We start from the raw sequence: 21,330 nt of genomic DNA, 5'->3' as shown, positions 1-21,330 counted from the left end.
CAGGTGACCCGTACTACCCAAACCAGGGTAATGGGGGATGGCTCAGTGAAGAGTCGGACGATGATCACCCAATCCCCTTGGATGACCACCGAGCAGAAGGCTTTCCGGATAACTCCTACTCCGAGCCAGAAGTTAATAACCTACCCCCTGGAGTTCCGAACCCCAACCCCCGTCCGACGTTTCAGGGCCCCACTCCTATGTGGGCCATATCCTTGCACAGATGGAGCGAAGAGCAGGGTCAACCCATGCCATACAATGGAGACCGAAGTTTCTACAACATAAACGAAGGAGGATCAACAGATCAGGTTCTGCACATCATGATCCGAAGGATTGCCAGGAATGTCAAGCAAGGTCAAGCTGCAATAGGTCGAGTTGTAGAAGTGGATGCCAACTCAAATCTCAACACAGTTCGCATCCGCCAACTCGAAGAAGCCATGGACAGGACAAGGAGGACTAACGAGGCTCTGCAGCACCAACTGGCTGCATCCCGAGCCGAAGTTGGAGAACTCCGTGCACGCCAAAGGACTCATGATCGATACCTTCAAGAAGTTATGCGTCAGCTAGCAGAACTGAGGATTCACCCGACAAGTAACCGTCGCCAGTAGAGGACGTCTAGTTACCTCAATCTTTTGTTTAACGAATTAACCTATTCACTCTATGTTCCGTAGATCTATTATCTGTAAACATTCCTAGCTTGAAAGTACTCTAGTTAAACCTCTAAACTACCAAACCTTTTCTCTATGGTATGATGTAAGACCTATTGCTAGGTCAAATTTTCATGAACTTGTGTTGCATCATGAATACCAATATATTGGCAGTTGATTTCTCTATTGCTATAACTCTCATCTTGATCTTGGATTATGTTGATTTAGTCCACGAAACACTGTATTTATATCCGTAATAGGCTCTTACTATTGCTATCATTTCTATAATTCTTCCAGTAAAGGATGCCTCCACGAAAGCGTCCCGCCAGAGGAAGGCCTGCAACTCAAACCCCTACTCCACCACCCCCTCCTCCACAGATCGATCCGGTGCTATTCCAAACAGCAGTGACTGCGGCCGTGACAGCAGCCATGGCCCAAATGAATTCTGGGGATGCGAGCGGTGGTAACTCCAGGTTCGGTGAAGTCCATCATCGAGTGCAGGGATGTACTTATAAGGATTTCATGAACTATAAACCTACCTTCTTCGACGGTACTGGAGGAATTCTGGCATTATCCCAATGGTTCGAAAGAACCGAAGCGGTGTTCGAGATGTGCTCTTGTCCCGAGGAGAGCAAAATCAAGTTCGCTACTGCTACCCTCACCAACAGGGCCTTGACATGGTGGAACGGCCATGTTAGTTCACTTTCCTTGGTCACAGCCAATGCTATGGGCTGGGACACTCTGAAGGACCTCATGAGAGGAGAGTACTGCCCTAGGGGCGAAGTTCAGAAACTTGAGGAAGAACTCTGGAACCTCAAGATGAAGGGGACCGATATAACGGCTTATACGGCCAGGTTTTGTGACTTGGCAGCTATGTGCCCCAATATGATCCCTTCGGAGAACAAGAAGATTGAACGGTACATCTGGGGTTTAGTACCTCCGTATCGAGGAAATGTTCTAGCTTCACGCCCTACAACTTTTGATAGCGCCAAGGAATTGGCCCAGAGTCTGATCAACCACGAAATCTCCTCCACTCCAGCGACAGCAACCACAACAACCACTGCACCACCCGCTTCATCTGACAGAAAGAGGAAGCGATGGGACAAGATGAAGGGCAAGAAAACTCACACCTCCTCAAAGGACCAACAAATTGTGGCGGTCCATTCTGCCACCACCCCAACTACTCCAGCTGCTGCAGCCCCGCCGAAAGCTTACAGTGGAAACTTGCCCAAGTGTCCCAAGTGCCCTTTCCACCACAACGGCCCCTACCGTGAACTGCAGTGTTCCAACTGCGGTCGGAAGGGCCATACTGTCCGATTTTGTAAGGCCCCTCCCAAACCTATCACGCAGGTTCCTGGTACGGGAGTGACCCCAACTTGTTATGGCTGTGGGGAGGCGGGTCATTTCAAGAGAAACTGTCCAAAGACCACAAATGCTGGAGGAACTGGAAGGCTACTCGCTATCGGTCACAATGAAGCGGTAGCAGATCCCACGGTAGTCACGGGTACGTTTCTTCTCAACAACTCCTATGCCTGTGTCTTATTTGATAGTGGTGCAGAAAGAAGCTTCGTAAATCATAACTTTAAACACTTACTCAAACAAACCCCTCAACCACTAAAAGAAACATTCGTCGTAGAAATGGCTAATGGGAAAACAGAAAGCTCTAGCGAAATCTACATAGGTTGCACTCTCATGTTAGACGATCACTCATTTCCAATCGATCTTATGCCAGTCTCAATCAAAAATTTCAATGTCATTGTTGGTATGGATTGGTTGAGTCTCCATTGCGCCGATATCCTATGTTCTGACAAAGCCATTCGACTGAACCTTCCGAATCACGAAACCCTCTTGATATATGGGGATAAGCCGAGTACGAGCCTTCGTATCATCTCCAGTGTTCAGGCTCAGAAATACTTACACAAGGAATATCGCGCCTTTCTTGCCCATGTCGTCGACACTAACCAGAAATCGAAAGATCCAAAAGACATTCCCGTAGTATGCGACTTCCCTGATGTCTTTCCGGAGGATCTTCCCGGCCTACCTCCCAAACGTCAGATTGAGTTCAGAATCGACCTAATTTCAGGAGCTACCCCCGTAGCTAAGTCGCCCTACTGTTTAGCGCCCGCCGAAATGCAAGAACTATCCGGCCAACTCAACGAACTGCTCAGCAAGGGCTTTATAAGACCGAGTTTCTCACCTTGGGGAGCTCCGGTCTTGTTCGTGAAGAAGAAAGACGGATCGTTTCGGATGTGCATCGATTATAGAGAACTCAATAAACTCACGGTTAAAAATCGCTACCCTCTCCCTCGTATCGACGATCTGTTTGATCAACTCCAAGGAGCAAGTTACTTCTCCAAGATTGACCTTAGATCTGGGTATCATCAGTTACGGGTACTTGAGGAAGATGTTCCGAAGATAGCTTTCCGAACCCGCTACGGACACTTTGAGTCCGTAGTGATGCCCTTTGGACTAACCAACGCCCCCGCAGTATTCATGGACTTGATGAATAGAGTGTGTCGTCCATACCTTGATCAGTTTGTCCTCGTCTTCATTGACGATATCCTCGTTTACTCTCGGAACGAGGAAGAACACAAGGATCACTTACGACAAGTCTTGGAAACGTTGCGATCCGAAAAGTTATATGCGAAGTTCTCTAAGTGCGAGTTCTGGATCCGAAGAGTTGAATTCTTAGGTCACGTGGTTAGTGAAGAAGGAATTCATGTGGATCCCTCCAAGATTAAAGCTATTGAGAACTGGTCAGCACCGAAGACGCCTACGGAAATTCGTTAATTTCTAGGCCTTGCTGGCTACTACCGTAGATTCATTCAAAACTTTTCTCGGATTGCGAAGCCTCTCACTATGCTGACACAGAAAGGAGTACCGTTCGATTGGGAAGAAAGACAGGAGAAGGCATTCCAAACCCTGAAGCGAGCCCTATGCACCGCACCAGTATTATCCCTTCCCGAAGGGACAGAAGATTTTGTTGTATACTGTGATGCATCCAATCAGGGGCTCGGTTGTGTCTTGATGCAACGGGGTAAGGTTATCGCATATGCCTCGAGACAGCTAAAGACCCATGAGGCGAACTACACTACGCACGACCTCGAATTAGGATCGGTTGTCTTTGCACTAAAAATCTGGAGACACTACTTATATGGGACGAAGAGTGTGGTGTACACTGATCATAAAAGCCTTCAACACATAATGAACCAAAAAGAACTCAACATGAGGCAGCGTCGATGGGTCGAGCTACTTAACGATACGACTGTGAAATTAGATATCACCCGGGAAAAGCTAATGTAGTAGCAGATGCATTGAGCAGGAAGGAATATACTGGTCGAAAGACCAAATCGTTGACGATGACTATCCATTCACACCTCTCCACGTAGATCAAAGAGGCTCAGCTGGAAGCCTTAAAGCCCGAGGACGTGTTGGGAGAATCTCTGCGCGGAATGGATAAAAATCTAGAGGTTAAGGGTGATGGAGCCTACTACTTCATGGACCGAATCTGGACTCCACGCCATGGAGGTCTTAGAGATTTGGTTATGAGGGAAGCGCATAACACTCACTACTCCATCCACCCAGGTTTAGATAAGATGTATCTGGATCTCAAAAAACTATACTGGTGGCCAAACATGAAAGCGGAGATCGCCACTTTTGTGAGTAAGTGCCTTACTTGCGCGAAGGTCAAGGTTGAATATCAAAAGCCTTCAGGACTCCTTCAACAACCTGAGATACCAGAATGGAAGTGGGAGCGGATCACAATGGACTATATAACCAAACTTCCCAAGACAGCGGGTGGATTAAATACTATTTGGGTCATTGTCGATAGGTTGACTAAGTCCGCACACTTCCTACCCATCAAGGAAACGGACAAGATGGAGAAACTCACTAGAACGTACATTAAAGAAATAGTACGGCTACATGGCGTCCCTATATCTATTATCTCAGACAGAGATAGTAGATTCACCTCTAGGTTTTGGCAATCGTTGCAAGAGGCACTAGGGACGAGGCTGGACATGAGTACAGCCTACCATCCGCAGACCGACGGACAGAGTGAGAGGACGATTCAAACCTTAGAGGATATGCTGCGAGCTTGTGTGATTGACTTCGGTAAGTCATGGGACACACACTTACCTCTTGTGGAATTTTCTTATAATAATAGTTATCATACGAGCATCAAGGCAGCTCCATTCGAAGCCCTCTACGGCCGTAAGTGTAGATCCCCTCTATGCTGGGCTGAGGTGGGTGACACTCAACTAGCTAAAGGAAGAGTTCCTGACAGCTCTCTCACTGGTCCGGATATCATTCGAGAAACGACCGAGAAGATTGTACAGATACGCGAACGACTAAAAGCCGCTAGGGATCGACAGAAAAGCTACGCCGACAAACGAAGAAAACCCTTGGAATTCCAGGTGGGAGATTGAGTCCTGTTGAAGGTCTCGCCCTGGAAGGGCACGATACGCTTTGGAAAGCGTGGAAAGTTGAACCCAAGGTATATAGGGCCTTTTGAGATTCTCGCCAGAATCGGCCCCGTAGCTTATAAACTCAACTTACCTCACGAACTAAGCAACATACACCCTACCTTTCACGTCTCTAACTTGAAGAAATGCCTGTCAGACGAGACACTCATAATTCCCCTTGACGAGATCGAGGTCAATGAGAGCCTCAACTTCGTGGAAGAGCCCGTTGAGATTATGGATCGAGAAGTAAAACGAACGAAGCAAAGTCGTATCCCAATTATGAAAGTTCGGTGGAACGCCAAGCGAGGACCGGAATTCACTTGGGAACGCGAAGACCAAATGAAACTCAAATACCCCCATCTCTTCGCGTAGTTGTACTGTAATTCTTATATGTATGAATTCAAAAATTTCGGGACGAAATTCCCCTAACGGGGGGATGATGTGACAACCCCAAATCCATTCTCGTTACAAACCCTATTTTCACTAACGGAATGCGTCATTATATGTTATTTCTCGGTATTGTTCGGGTCATCAATAAATAAATATTTAGTTAATTATATGTTCCGGTATTATCATGAGTAATTATAACTTGCAAATGTTAACCCCGTTTAACTAAATAAAGTTATATTACTTTTCAACCACTTCACCAGGGTAAAAAGTTTTAACCCCATTAAACTTTAGCATCGGGTAGCCGTGTATCGGGTACAATACCTGAGACATATAAAAACACTTGAACACTACAATTGAACTCTTTTACCACACTTTCACCTCTCTCTCACTACTTTCTCTCTCTAGACCCGAAATCGACTCCAAATCCGCGAATTTCCGACTTCCAAACGTAAGGATTCATCCCCTAACTTAATCTAAACATACTTTACTGCTTTTAGAGTCCAAAATCATAAGAATCAAGGACCAAAAAGGAGTTTACGGCCTAAGAAGCTTCATAGGCCGTAAACCCCCAAAATCATGCCAAAAACTTTGTTTTTCCTTCCTTTAAGCTTATGGACTAGTTAAGGCATAAACCTAGGGGACTTTGGACACTAAAACACAAGGATTTGACATGTAAAAATGAGTTTATGGCCCAAGCATGTGCTTAGGCCGTAAACACCTCAAACACCCCAAAAACACTTGTTTAATGTCCCAAAAACTCATCTAGGGTGTTTGGCAATTTAGATTTGACAACAAGGAAGGCTTAAATGCATCAAACAACATCATTTGATGGCAAAAAGAGGAGTTTACGGCCAAGGCTAAGCTTGGGCCGTAAACACCCATATTTTTGTGTCAAACAAGTCCCAAAACCCCTCAAATGCATGTAAGAATTTTAGCTAAGGCCTTTGGAAGAGAGTTGTACCATTAAACTTCACATTTGAGCACAAAATGAAGAGTTTACGGCCAAGGATGTTCTTGGGCCATAAACTCCCCAAAAATGTATGCCAAATTGTCCCAAACTCACTATAGGGCCTTCTAGGATTTATCTAAGGTGTATGAGACCATGTTGTACCATTAAAACATACATCTTGAAGTGTTTAATTGAGTTTACGGCCCAAGAACAAGTCTTGGCCGTAAACTCCCCAAAAATGTCACAAATTATGATGTTTAATCCCTTCTAATAGTCCAAGACACATACCATTAAATTAAGGAAGTGAAATAAGGCCCTAATCATACATTTTGGAGTGTCACAAGAGTTTACGGCCAAGCCTAGGGGGCTTACGGCCGTAAACTCCCAAAGGATGGCCTTTGGGCCATAAACTCCAAGGGAGTGAGCTCGTGGACCCTCCCGTAAATCATTCATGACCTTGTACCACTCCCGGGAACCCTTTTTAGGCCTTAAAACCCCGAAAACGATGCTAGAATGTCCAAATACTACAATGAAAAGCATAAGATGATTAACTTCTTGTAAAATACATATTTCATATGACATTAGGGTCCTAGGAGGTGCTCAAGTGGTTATTGGGTACCAAACGCTCAATCGACACTTTTACCCGATTTACCCGATTCACCCGATTTCCGCGATTTCAGGTGAGTTCATACCCCTTAAATGAACCTTTCAAATGTTTTATATGTTTTAGGGGGGAGATACAAGTTGAATTTACATTTTTATGAAAAGTTATACAAGACTATTTTTCAGATTACAGAATTAATCACGTGTGATTTACAACCCGTAGTTCAAATCACATGTGATTTATCACTATGCTTTATAAATAAATCAATTGTTTTCAAAACTATTTTGGATAAACAAACAAGTTCTAAATGTTTCTTTCGTACAACACTTTTGTTTAATAAAACTCCTCATAAGAATGTAACCATACTAATATATTTATATAAGTAAGACTTGAAGGACTTAGGACCGATAGCTCGCCTTATTTCCTATTTCTTGTTTGATTGTGGGCTTAGGGTAGTGGTTATCCGTCCGACTGTCATTGATTTCTTAGTTATATATCTCGTATATTAGTACAGATTACGAGTACTTCCTATTTCATTAGATGCCTAAATCACTAACCTGATTAGAACTACACACTCTAATTTAACTATAATAGGTATAGTTAAGGATTTTATCCCTTGTTTCAACTACTACTCTACGCTACTATAATTCTCTCTATTATGAAGCAATACACTAATAAGAGAATACAATACAAGTTATACAAAAGACTACTACACTATAATACAAGAGAATGTACTAATCATGAGATAATTCACTAATCCACTACGAGATACTCTATACGCTACACACTACGCCCGAAGTTTTCCGATAGGAAGACGACACTATATGTATAGATCTATACGGGGCAGACGCTATTACATCCTGACTGATAACTTCAGTCCGAGCCGCTCAGGCCCAGGGATGCCTTTACTCTACCACACTATGCATGACTGGGAAGGTCATGAGGGTCCGCTATTACTCACACTATTGGTAACGTACAAGAAAGACGCTATAACCGCACTAAAATACTAAAAGAAAGATGAAGTAATATCCCGAAGTAAATAAGTATCTAATACTAAAGGATGTTGCACCACTATTATGTACTCCAAGAATAACTCACTATATTGCATTACTTAATGACGAGTCACTATTACACTACTATGTTAAATGGCATTCAAAGATAGAAACAACATATTTTTTAAAGATTTTCATTTACTTTACAGTTCTGGAAAATATAGGATTTTCTAGGTTTTACCACTATTTATGATTACAAACTTCAGTTTTCATACTAATGACTCTAATGCTTTTTATACAAGTACTCACACTAAACTCTTATGAACTCACCAGCTTTATGCTGATATTCTTTTCAATATAACTTGTATCTTCAGGTCAAAGATAGACAGGTACAGCCGCAACATTTTTGGATAAGATGGAGGATGCAAGACCCATCTCTTATTTTTGTTTACTTTTGGTGTTTGTCAAACATTACAAAACACACTTGTAAATACACTTACTATGTAAATGAAATGGTTGTATGTTTCTTGTTTTTACTATTATACAATTGTGATGATACTGTACACTACGTCATCCACCCCGAAACGTATTCCGCCGTTATCGGTTTTGGGGTGTGACAACTATATTTTAGGATATTTTACTTATCCTAACATATTTTATCTACCACTCTAACGCATCCCTCTTGGTAGATTTATCACTAAGGTGGTTGTAATGTATTACCAGGAGCCTACATAATCGACACTGTTTGACTAGTGATTACTCTGCCATGACGCTTCATAGGACGCCGAATAGTGATTAATAAGAAAGTTATCCTACTAGGATTGTAGCTATCAATCGCAAGTGGGGGTGTCAATCCCCATATAGATCAATACATATTTTTCTAGCTCTCGCAAGATGCACGATTACAGGTTGGGGTAGCCGAATTTAATCAGACTAAGGATGAATATTAATAGCTCACTAACGCATTAACTTTAGGTATTTTATCTTTTATCATTTATCTTTTATCTTTCTTAGTGATTTCCAATAACTATTATAATATAAACCCCTTTAATTTTATATTTGTTAATTATATCTTTTAGATCTCATAATTATCGTGTGTGTCTATATATATATATATATATATATATATATATATATATATATATATATATATATATTCTTTACCAAACATATATACCCCAATTATGGTTAATTTGATAACTAGATATTTGGACAGAGTAACGATTAGGCACTGTGCATATCCCTATATTTGACCAGAATTACTTCTAGATATTATGTTATCCTAGTGATTTGGCCATTATAACATTTAGTGATATTATCTCTTCCTAGACTATCGTACATCATAAATCTTAGGCATAATATCATAGTTTACAACTAAATATAGTATTTATAGCTACATTATCCTAAGGTAACCAGCTTTATAAAACTATTGATATACATATATATATATATATATATATATATATATATATATATATATATATATATATATATATATATAACAATTTGATAAGCATCTATCGCCCCCTCCTCCCCCCCCCCCCCCCCCTGGTAAAACATTCAAGTAATGAAATTGCGTTCGCGAACTCACTCTAGTAGGGTAATTTGAAGCATTCAAGTTATTGCATCCGAAGCTTCGTGCCTTTGAGAGGACTTCCGAAATAGCTTGAGAGATAGAGAGATAGTTTTTGGGTTTAAGAAAATCAGAAAGTGAGCACCTCTATTTATAGTGGTTGTGCACGCAACGCACTTCAAGCGTGACGTGCACTCAATTGGTGTCTCCATCCAGAGTTTGCCACATGTCACACTTCTGATGGTCCACGTGTCCCTAATCTTGACGAATTTGGGTGTTAGATGTACACGTTGAGCATGGCGCACACTTGATGTGCACCTCTAAATCTTTTATAAAAATTCATATCTTCCATATATGAACCTTGTTTCTTACACTCTTTATATATTGTGTAGCTCTCTACTGTTACTACAACTTTCCTTAAGGTTGTGTTGCCAAATTGTAACTTTTAGTTTTAAGATGTATTTTATATTTTTCTAAAAACCATATCTCCTTTATACGAACTACGTTTTTAACATTTTTCCTTTTAAAGTCCTCATCTCTCAGAGTACTATGATTTTCCTTTTAGTGGCATTAACCAAAATTCAATCGATTTGTTTATGTCATTTTGACGTTAATAGCGTTATTAATGTGGTTGACAGGGGCGGAACACACAAATTAAAGTTAGGGGGCCGATCAAAATTTTAAAATAAAATTATGTAAAATAATTAGATGTGGCTCTTCGGGATTTTGAGTAAAACTTGTATGTTTTTTTTTCTAAAAGTTCATAAATTTGATTGTCATGTTAATATCTACTAATAATGCAAATAATTAAATTAAATGTATAAAAACGATAATATAATTAAATTTGGTATATTTTTAGACAGTCAAATCAAAATCAAAGTTTTGTACTTTATAATATCATGGTGTGTGTATATAATATGTGGAAGTTTTCATTTTCCTATTTAAAATTAAACTCCTTACAATATAATTTTTTTTTCAATGCGGCAGATAGGAAGGAATAGAATATAGATAGGGAGATTATTACTACACCTATTTTAACCTTTTCATAATTACTTTGTCTACCACCTCTATTTAGTTTTCCAAGAATCAGATTTCTTTACTTTATCCTTTGATTTATTTACCAACCCTCGTAACTTATGACAAGTGAAAGAGAAAGAGGGAAAGCAAAGAAAACACATACGACGGAGAAGATAACGAGATGCACGGAGGTCGTTGGCCGGATGGTGAGAGTAGATAGAGAGAGCGCTTTAAGGTGAGCAACAAGCGTGGAGATCAAATAGCAAGAGCTCACGGAGGTCTGTGGTTCGACAAATAGCGTAGTTGACCACTCCAACGACATCGATATTTTCCGGTGAGCATTGACGGTTCTTCTTGGTGGTAGCAACGACTTTTTAGGATTATTAGGGTTTTAAATTTGTTCTCAAAGATCGGAGTAAAAACTTGTAAGTTGGAATAATTATCGGTTGACTTATAGAGTTTTGGTTTCCTAATTTAGCTGCTATCCTTATAAATAGCAGTAGTTTTGATTTTTCCTGTGATTTTCTGGTATTTTGTTAAGTATTTTTTTGTCCGAATTATTAGTTTCTGATAAGGTTGGTTTTCTGATTTGTTTGAAGTTGCTTGTATATAGTATATACCAAAAATTACATAGGGGCAAAAAATTGGTTTTATGGGATTTTTGGAGATAGTTACACTATATACAAGTATTAGTATGAAAAAACATGGGGGCCATGGCCTCCCCTGGCCCCTTAAAGGGTCCGCCGCCACTGGTGGTTGATTCTTTTTCTTTTATAAAATCATAAGTCCTCCATTCGGAGTTAGATTTTTACAACGATTATATCATTGGGATTAATTTGTTGTGTACTTTCCAAATACACTAACCATTATTAAAAGTGAGATAACTTCTTGGTCACTCATTTTTGACCTTTTAACTAATCATATTTTTCCTGGAATATGAAAAGCTTTATTATCATCATTGATTGATGCTAATTTCTAGTGATGGTTGGTGATGAGAATTTCCTAATCGTCATAGATTTACACACAATCATTACAACCATTATGTCTTCGTTTATCGTCAGGGTACTGACATTGCTTATATTCTTTTGTAGGTCAATGATATCTTATTGGTAACTTCACAAAAACTATGACATCGATTTATGAAGTCACTGGAAAAAGAGGTTTTCATGAAGGATCTTGGGCCTCTAACGTATTTTCTAGGTGTTGTTGTGAATTCCATGAAAATGGGTCCATATTTCTATTTTAGCAAAATTATGCCAATGAAATTCTTCATCGAGCAGGTCTCGAATCCTGTAATCCAATTGTTACTCCTGTCGATACTAATAAAAAAAATGAGTTCATTTGATGATACGTTTCTTGATAATGCTATTGTATATCATCACTTCATATAGGCCTTACAATATTTTACTTTCATGAGATATGATATTAGTTATGCGGTTCAGTAGGTTTTCATTCATACTCATGCTCCACAAACACCTCATCTAAATGCTCTTAAATGCAAATTAGTTACACCAATGACACTTTGTCATATGGTCTCATTATTAAAAAATTGGGAATTCGTTTCTATTTTATCCTACATTAATGTAGATAAGGAAGGCTATCCTAATACCTATCGTTCAATCTCAGGGTATTGTGTTTACTTGGGCGATAATTTAATCTCATACTATTCAAAAATAAAATCAGTGTTGTCTAGGTCTAGTGTCGATGGATTGTACCGTACCGTTCCCAACATAGTTTCTAAAACACGTTGGCTTCAAAACCTTTTATGTGAACTACAACTTCTACGCACAAAAGTGAAAATGATGTATTTATTGTGACTAATTATAAGTCTAGATTTATCATTAATTTAAAGTCTACTTCAAGATCTATCAAGTAAGGACCAACCATGCATGACAGTTGGCATGCAAGATCATTTCGGCCTATAGTCTTTCTGAAATCCAACAACCAAGCCAACGTAACCATTCTACACCTCTTCCGTAAGTAGATCAATCAATATAATGACATCGAATCACTAAATAATCTTGTTTATAGGTTCATAATAACGATAATGAATCTAAACATAAGTTATACTTAAAGCGTAATAGATGTAGCTCAATTTATAGGGTTTCTAGTAAAAACTTAGAACTTCGTGGTCAGAACTTTGTCATTGATGCTTTTTTATCAAAAGATTCTTGTAGCGCTTCAGTACTCACCTTATTATACAAAAACTACATAAAGAGAAGTCAAATCACAAGGAACCGAAATTCTCGGGGATAAAAAGAGAAAAACTATTGAATCAAAAGAAAGGTGCAAGAAATTTGAGAGCATGGAGCCTGATATTTATAGTAATTGAATTTATAGAAACTAACCTTTATAGTTACTTAAACGACCTTATAGTTATTTAGTTGAGAAAACATCCTTTTTTAATACTATTTTAAGTAGATTTAACGATATTTGCACTAAATTTATGTCGAAAGTCCTAATTATTATTCTTATAATGACCACATCGTTGATATTTTTCTAACGGTATATATATATATATATATATATATATATATATATACATACACACTTAAATTTAATACACAAATATGCTATTATAAATTATAACTTGTTCATAAGAACTCCGTTTTTGACGTTCTGTATATCTACGCGTAGCTATCGACAAGATCTACAACTTTTGTTTAGACTTCGGCGGCTAATTTTGACTTTAATTTTTGTCCATATTTTTATACTATTAAATGATTTTGATAAAATCATAACTCTCTAATATGGACTTCGGTTTAGACATTTTTTTCTAAAAAATCTTAATTTAAAGAGTACTATGATTTTCTCTTTGGTGACGTTAGCTAAAAATCATCAATTATCTTCATAGCCTTTTACATCACACATTCCTTGTGCGCGACTGACTTTTATTTTTCATAAAAAATCATATCTAATTGATACGGAGTCCGATTTCTACGAAATTTATATTTTTGGGATCACGATGGCGTGTACTTTTTAAATAATATTATAATATATATATATATATATATATATATATATATATATATATATATATATATATATATATATATATAGGGTTAATGTCATAAAAACCATCAAGTTTTCAGGGTTTTTCGGTTTACCCAAAGTTGAAATTTATGTCCATTTTTACCCAAACATTTTTGAAAAAATGTTCGGTTTTACCCTTTTACTGGTGATAACATGTTTTCTAGGTTACCATTATATTAAATTCGCAAAAAAAAAAAACCCCTTAAGTTTACCATTTTTTGCGTTTTAAGTTTTTACCTTTAAGTTTATAGTTTTTTTGTACACTTTTACCCTAAGTATATATTTTTTTTCATAATATACATATTCATATGATTCTTCTGCTTGAATACGTATAATATGAAAAAAAAAAATACATAGGGAAAAAGTGTAAAAAAAGTTATAAACTTAAGGGTAAAAACATAAAAAAAATTGTAAACTTAAGGGTTTTTTTGCGAAGTTAATATAATGCTAACCTGTTATCACCGGGAAAAGGTAAAACCGAATATTTTTTTTGGAAAATGTTAGGGTAAAAATGGACATAAAATTCAACTTTGGGCAAAACCGACAGAACTCTAAAAACTTGAGGGTTTTTATGACATTAGCCTATATATATATATATATATATATATATATATATATATATATATATATATATATATATATATATATATATATATATATGTGTGTGTGTGTGTGTGTGTGTGTGTGTGTGTGTGTGTGTGTGTGTGTGTTTTGACATACTTATTTTTACAATTTATGGACGATTTGGTTGATTTTTTATATTTTATTATATTATAATAATCATTAAACATATAATGTTAACACAATTCTTCTTTATGGCGTCAAATATGTTATAACTGTTGTACATAACTATTACATCATCTTATTAATGCTTAGCGAGAAACGTTGACATTACACACATTGAAGTTGACATTTACTCTGTAATGGAGAAGGTGGATCGTGGTCAAGTTAGAGTTCTACATACCCCATGATGTTTTCCGATTGTTGACATGTTCACTAGTGGCCTACCACGAGTTTTGTTTAAATATGTTCGATATAGTCTTAACATACAACCACCTACTGTTCGACTACGAGTATCTATTAGTTATATATTGTATTTCTAAAAAATATTCAAAGTAAAAGCATTTGCAATATATAGTTTTAGGTCATATTGTAATCCTTATATATTTGGTTCAGTATCATTAATAAACGATGACTAATTATTCTCCTATTATCAATAACAAAAATGAAGCGTTCAAATATGATAAGTGTGTTCTTGGTTTTCAGTCCCAAACGATTTTAGGACCTGCAAATCTGATGTGTGTGTTCATGGGTGTACAAATCGTACATTTACCATGATGCATGTGTGTATTTTGAGTTTAAATAATTTCTAGACAAGGTTTGAGGGAGTGTGCGTGCCAAAAACCACTCGATTTGATGTGCCAAGAACATGTCGCAAAACTCATGTAGTCATAATGGTATATTTTGAACATCAATAAGTTCAATGGTAAATAGTATAGAAAGAATAACTAAATTTGATCAAAAGCAAGAATTAGTTACCATCCTAAGTATCTTTTTTTGTGTGTCAATCAAAATTAAGTCAATGCATTATATGATAATGTATAAAATAAAGATTAATATTATAACTATGGTTCTATTACCCACGTTTTGCGACAACATAATTTTTGAATTTTATATTAGGCAGAGATTATTTTTGTAATTTTTTAAACATATGGACCGTTTATGTGAAAAAATATGCACATGGATCTTTTCTATAAATTACATGGACAGTTTTTCTAATTTGTTTTGTGAACAAGGACCAAAGCTACCCACATACAAAAGTCTTAAACACATAGATATTTTTTATTAAAAATATCTGCATATGGATCTCTTTCTGTAATTTATAGGGACCGTTTTGTAAGTTATTTTCTATGTAGGGACCAACCTACACTTTTATAAATTTGTTATCAGGAAGGGAAATTTATGGAATTTTTTAAACATGTGAATCATTTCTATAAATATAATTTTGAAAATGGACCTATTTGTAAATTAGAATGAACATTTTTTTAGTTTATTTTCTATGTAGGGACCAAACATATGAATTTACGAAAGGTACAAGAGTGGAAAATATTGCATTGATGTTTTAAAAATGACATTTTACAAAGTAGGGGTGGAAAATGGCATTCGACATAGTAAGGGGGTGGAAAGTGTGAACATTTGAAAGTCTAGGGACATTGTATGTCAACATAGGAAAGTTTTGTGGCAAAAGTATAATTTCATTTGTGGCCAACGTCTTAAATAACAAGCTTCCATGGCAAAAGTCTAAAATTTTAAAATATATTTTATGCCTAAAATCTGAACTAAAAAACTTTTATGGTCATATTCTAAGACCCTGAAACTGTACTGCATGGCAATAAGGTATTTTCGTCTTAATATCTATAATAATTTCATCAGTTTCAAACCAAAATTTAAATGAGAATTAATTTTTGTAAAGCACAAGAAGGAGAACCGAACAAAGTGAGAATAAAAATTTTGTACCCTTTAGAATAAATGAGTAATAAATACTTGAATCTCATCTAATCTAATCTAATCTAATCTAATCTAATTCTAATTCTAATTATCTTTATAAAGGAATAGTTTTATTCTTTTATTGACATGTGTCATTTTATTAAACCTCCTAATTAATACATATTTTAGAGAAATTAAATATTTATTCTTCTTTTGACATGCGTTATCATATTATATCTCTTAGTTAATACATAACATTTATAAACTTATTTATTCTCCATTTTAAATTTTAAATTTTAAATTTCTCACTATAACTATATTAAATTAATAACATTAGAATAAAAATTAAAATAAAATTAATACAAATTATAAATTGATATAATTTCACATATTTACTTAAATCAATGATTAAAATTTTTATAACTAAAAAACTCTCTTAATTAATAATTTATTTAAAATAATTGATTAATGATTTTTAATTTTTATTTTAAAATTTTAATTAACCCTGTAACTGTAGTTTCCATAAGTTATAAACTAGTAGAGTTATATATTTAACGATCATAATATACTGTTCCTAATATAATTAAAACTGAAAAAAAAATCTGTATTTTTCTAATACCAATGATGTATCCAGAAGACCTTTTTAATAACATAATTTTAAAACCATATAATATTTGTGACCAACTTTTTATAAATTATATAAAGTATTCACTTTTGTAATAAAAAAAATTAAACTATAATCCAAAGTCACAAATAACTTTTACTCTTTTAGCTTGTCACGCAATAATAATTAATATTTTTTTTTCTTTTTCTAGAACGGCATTCACAATTCACACAACTAATCAAATGTAAATCGCAATATCCCATTTCCACGGGTTCAAAAATCTCCTCCCCAAGTCTTCCATATAACAGTACTTTCTCTGACACTACCTTTTAACATTATAAAAACCCTAAAATTCATATCCCACACCACCCAAAACATCAAAATGTCAGACCAAATACCTTTCCATATACAGGAGGACATCATCAAAAGGCTTCCTGTCAAACCATTGCTTCAGTATAGATCCGTCTCAAAAGCATGGAAATCTTTGATCGATAGCTCTGAGTTTATTGCAGCTCACAGTGCCCTCCACACTCATCCACAACACCTGCTTGTAAAGTACGAAGATTTGGTAGAAACTGAAGATAAATATGTTTCTTTTATAGATGACGATACTTTCCTCCAACAGAGGTTTGTTCCCACTCTTCCATTTTCCGTTAAGTCACTTAACCTTTCAATAATAGTCGGTAGCTCTCACGGATTGTTGTGCTTGCATGGTTATCAATGGGGCCCGGAGAATTCTCATCGCAACCTTAAATCGCCGAAGACTGTTCTTTGGAACCCTTCGGTTAGGAAATCGGTAGTTGTTGATATGCCTAATTTGGTGTGTGGGGGCGAAGAAATAGCTGTTGGTTTTGGGGTTTGTCCTCTCACTAGTGACCCCAAGATTGTAGAGATTACACAACTTCGTTCTTGGGTTGATTTGGAAAGTGAAACTAGCGACTTTTGGAAAGCAAAGGTTTATACGTTGAGCTCAGGGAAATGGAGAAATGTATCTAGCAATCTGCCCAGTAAGTCATTTCGAGTTACATGGTCGCAGGTAGTTATTGATAAGTTTATTTATTGGTGTGCTTACCACATGTTGACTATACATACTCATAATCTAATCATGTCATTTGATATGACTGATGAGAATTTTAGTGAGGTAGACCTCCCAGATAGTTTAGCTCAACACTCTGAAACAGAGATATCGGTTTCTAAGGTAAGGGAGTCTCTTGCTATGCTTCAGTATAGTACAGACACACACACAGACAAAGATGTCTGTTCTGTTTGGATAATGGAGCATGGTGTTCGAAGATTGTTCACAAAACTATTCACCATTAGTGCACCACATGGGTCAATGACAGTATTGGGATTTAGGAAGAGTGGCCAACCTATAATTGAAGTGAAAGATGATCTTGCTGAATCAAGTGACATTGCTGTTCATGATTCCAATTCGGAAGAAATCAACGATCTTGAGATTTGTGGAATAACAAATTCATTTCGCATGATTTCTTACATGGAAACCTTAACTTTTATTCCTTCGGTCTGATTGTAGTAGTTATTGACCTGAATCAAGGAGGAGGATAATGACGGCATTGCAACGTGATGACTGCTGGAGTAGGCAACTCAAGATGATGATATCTGCAGAATATTTGGAGTAGATAAAAGGTCTATGCATCACATATAATTTACGCAGTGTTTTGTAAGATTAATGTTTGTGAACATTATGCATAGTTAATTATCTTGATGATATTAATATATATTATGTACCTTGTATTTAGCCCATTAATTAGATTAGCCTTTTTGTATGTTCCTTTAAGCCCATTACTTTATTTATATAGTATTCAATTGATTAATAAAATTATTCAAGGGAAATCACTCTCCAATATGGTATAGAGCATTTCTAACCTTGGTACCCATACCCCAGCCGACCCTACCTTCTACTTCTCGATTCTTTCAATATTCTCCTTCTTCTCTATCCTGTTCTTCTTCTCTCTATTAGATATGGCTGATAAAAATAAGCCCTTCACTTGCATCAATATCAAGTCATATGTTCCTCTTATTCTTGATCTAAATGAATTAAGCTACGATGCTTGGCAGGAGCTCATTCTCACTCACTCTTGTGCCTATGGTTTTCTTGATGGCACAAACAAACCCAAAGATGCAACAGACACTAATTGGGACAACCATGACAATCTTGTCAAGTCTTGGCTCTATGTCACAATGACACAGTCATTACCCACCATGATCCTCAAACGAAAATCAACAGCCAACTATATATGGGAAGCCATTGAAGCCCTTTTCATAGACAATAAACACTCGAGAGCAATTGAACTGGACAATGAGTTGCGTACTCTAGTCTAAGGCGATCGCTCTATAACCGAATACTACCATAAAATCAAAGCTATTTTCGATCTCCTAGCCAACATTGATGCACCAGTCCCTAAAAAGACACTAGTTTCATAACTGCTCAACGGTTTAAACCCGAAGTTTGAAAGTGTTTCCATGCTCATCCGTTACAAAGATCCCCCACTTTCATTCCTTGAAGCACACTCAACTCTTGTTTATGAAGACTTCCATGTCAACATGAACCACATCCTGACACCCTCACCTCCTTATGATCATGGCTCCTCTCTTATAGTTCTCGTCCCCAACAGCAAAAAGCCTGCCACCAGGCGGTCTCAGCACAACAGATCCTCTTCCAATTGTCGTAACAGTGACTCCTCCAACCACCGATCAACATCGTCTTTCTCGTCGTAGGTACATGCCACTGGTCGCTACCCTTCTCTGGTTCCATGGAATCCATACTAATATCATTAGGCAGCATATGGCTGGCCTACCCCTCCACCGTGGGCTGTTCCACGCCCTCATTTGGCTCCTTAACCACAACAACATCGTCGACAACCACCTGCAAACGACATTCTTAGACGACAACCATCAGCCCAACCAACTTCCTCTACTTCCCAGGGAGCATTTCATGGTACTACTATTGATCAGTCCTCACTTCCTCCTTCTTGGCAATGGTTTCCTCCGTAAGTCCCAAATCTGCTTGTGTATCAATCAGGTCCGTTTGATGGTGCAGAATCTCAATCAAAAGGATGATGCCAAATCAAAATAGAGAAGGAGGAGAAGAAGAATAATATGAATCTTTAATGTATTGATGAATGGAACTCCTTTACATGAGATTCACACACATACACACTTAAGCTCATTTCTTTCTTTCTCTCTCTCTCTCTCTCTCTCTCTCTCTCTCTCTCCCTCTCTCTCTCCCTCCTAGCCGTACACACTCCTCTCTGTTCATCTATCACTCCTCACCCACCTAGCAACTATATATATACTTGAGGAACATGGGCCGAAAATGTGTTCACGACCGTGAATGGGTTTACTGCCGTACACACCAACCTGGCCGTTAACACTGCTGCAAACACATATTACACTACAGAAAAATACAGTTGCCTAGAAAAGCAAAGTATAAACCATAATTTTAGACTCAACAATCTCCTATGCCACCTGATCAACCACTGATCTCCCTGTTGCATACAACACAATAACACTCACTGAAGCGGAATATGAAAATCGGTGTATAGATACAGGGGTGACATTTCGTCTCACGTCTAATGCAAGTATTCTATCTTCACTTAATAATAAGCGTACACACAATTCGGTTTTTGTTGGAAATGGTTCCACTGCTCACGTTACCCAAACTAACATAAAGTTATCCACTCAACCAATCGCCCGTTACATTTGAACAATGTCCTTGTAACACCCGATATTATCAAAAACCTTATTTTTGTGCGCAAAATTTACTACTGATAATATTGCTGCCGTTGAATTTGATCCATATGGTTTTCTATGAAGGATTTCCCGATCAAGCAGATCCTTCTTAGATGCGATAGTACCAACGACCTCTACCCAGTCACTTCTTCAGCAGTCGTGTTACTCACTAATTAAGCATCTTTATGGCATCAACATTTGGGACATCCCGATCCCCGTGTTCTTCAATCTTTAATTTCTAGTCATTTCATTTCATGTAATAAAAACAATGTTTCGTTTTTATGTAATGCATGTCGCCTTGGAAAGCACTCTCGTTTACCTTTTGTTTCATCTAATGATCATGCCACTAAGTTGTTTAAAATTTTGCATTCTGATTTATGGACTTCACCCACTGTTAGCACTAGTGGCATCAAATATTACATCCTTTTTCTTGATAAATTTTCTCATTTCTTATGGTATACCTGCTTCGTAAGAAATCTGATGTCTATAGAAAATTTCTCCACTTTCGGGCATATGTTAAGACTTAATTCAAACGAGAAATCCAATATTTTCAGTGTGACCATGGTGGTGAGTTTGATAATCACCAATTTCACTCCCTCTTTAACCAGAACGTCATATAATTCCATTTATCATGTCCCTACACATCTCAACATAATGGTCGGTCAGAACGCATGATTTGATCAATTAATAATGTCATCCTTACCCTTCTCTTTCATCCACATATACCAATAACATATTAGGTTGATTCCCTACACATGGCATGCCATGTTCTAAATATCACCCCTTCAACAACCATTAACAATGAGACCTCATTCACCAAA

The 21,330-nt window shown here is 37.1% G+C and overlaps 1 protein-coding gene across 1 annotated transcript; it reads left to right on the top strand.

The window, feature by feature from the left end:
- Window positions 1-17,040: 17,040 nt before the first annotated feature.
- Window positions 17,041-18,493, top strand: LOC145028770 (F-box protein CPR1-like). Its single transcript, XM_078977510.1, has one exon. The coding sequence runs from the start codon at window positions 17,139-17,141 to the stop codon at window positions 18,282-18,284; it is 1,146 nt and encodes a 381-aa protein (XP_078833636.1). The 5' UTR covers window positions 17,041-17,138; the 3' UTR covers window positions 18,285-18,493.
- The last annotated feature ends 2,837 nt before the right edge of the window (window positions 18,494-21,330 follow it).

This window comes from Lactuca saligna, chromosome 2, assembly GCF_052625555.1.
Source record: "Lactuca saligna cultivar CGN05327 chromosome 2, ASM5262555v1, whole genome shotgun sequence".
Classification (NCBI taxonomy): Eukaryota; Viridiplantae; Streptophyta; class Magnoliopsida; order Asterales; family Asteraceae; genus Lactuca; species Lactuca saligna.
Note: the sequence above shows the minus strand (reverse complement) of the source record. Positions and strands in the feature narration are given on the sequence as shown.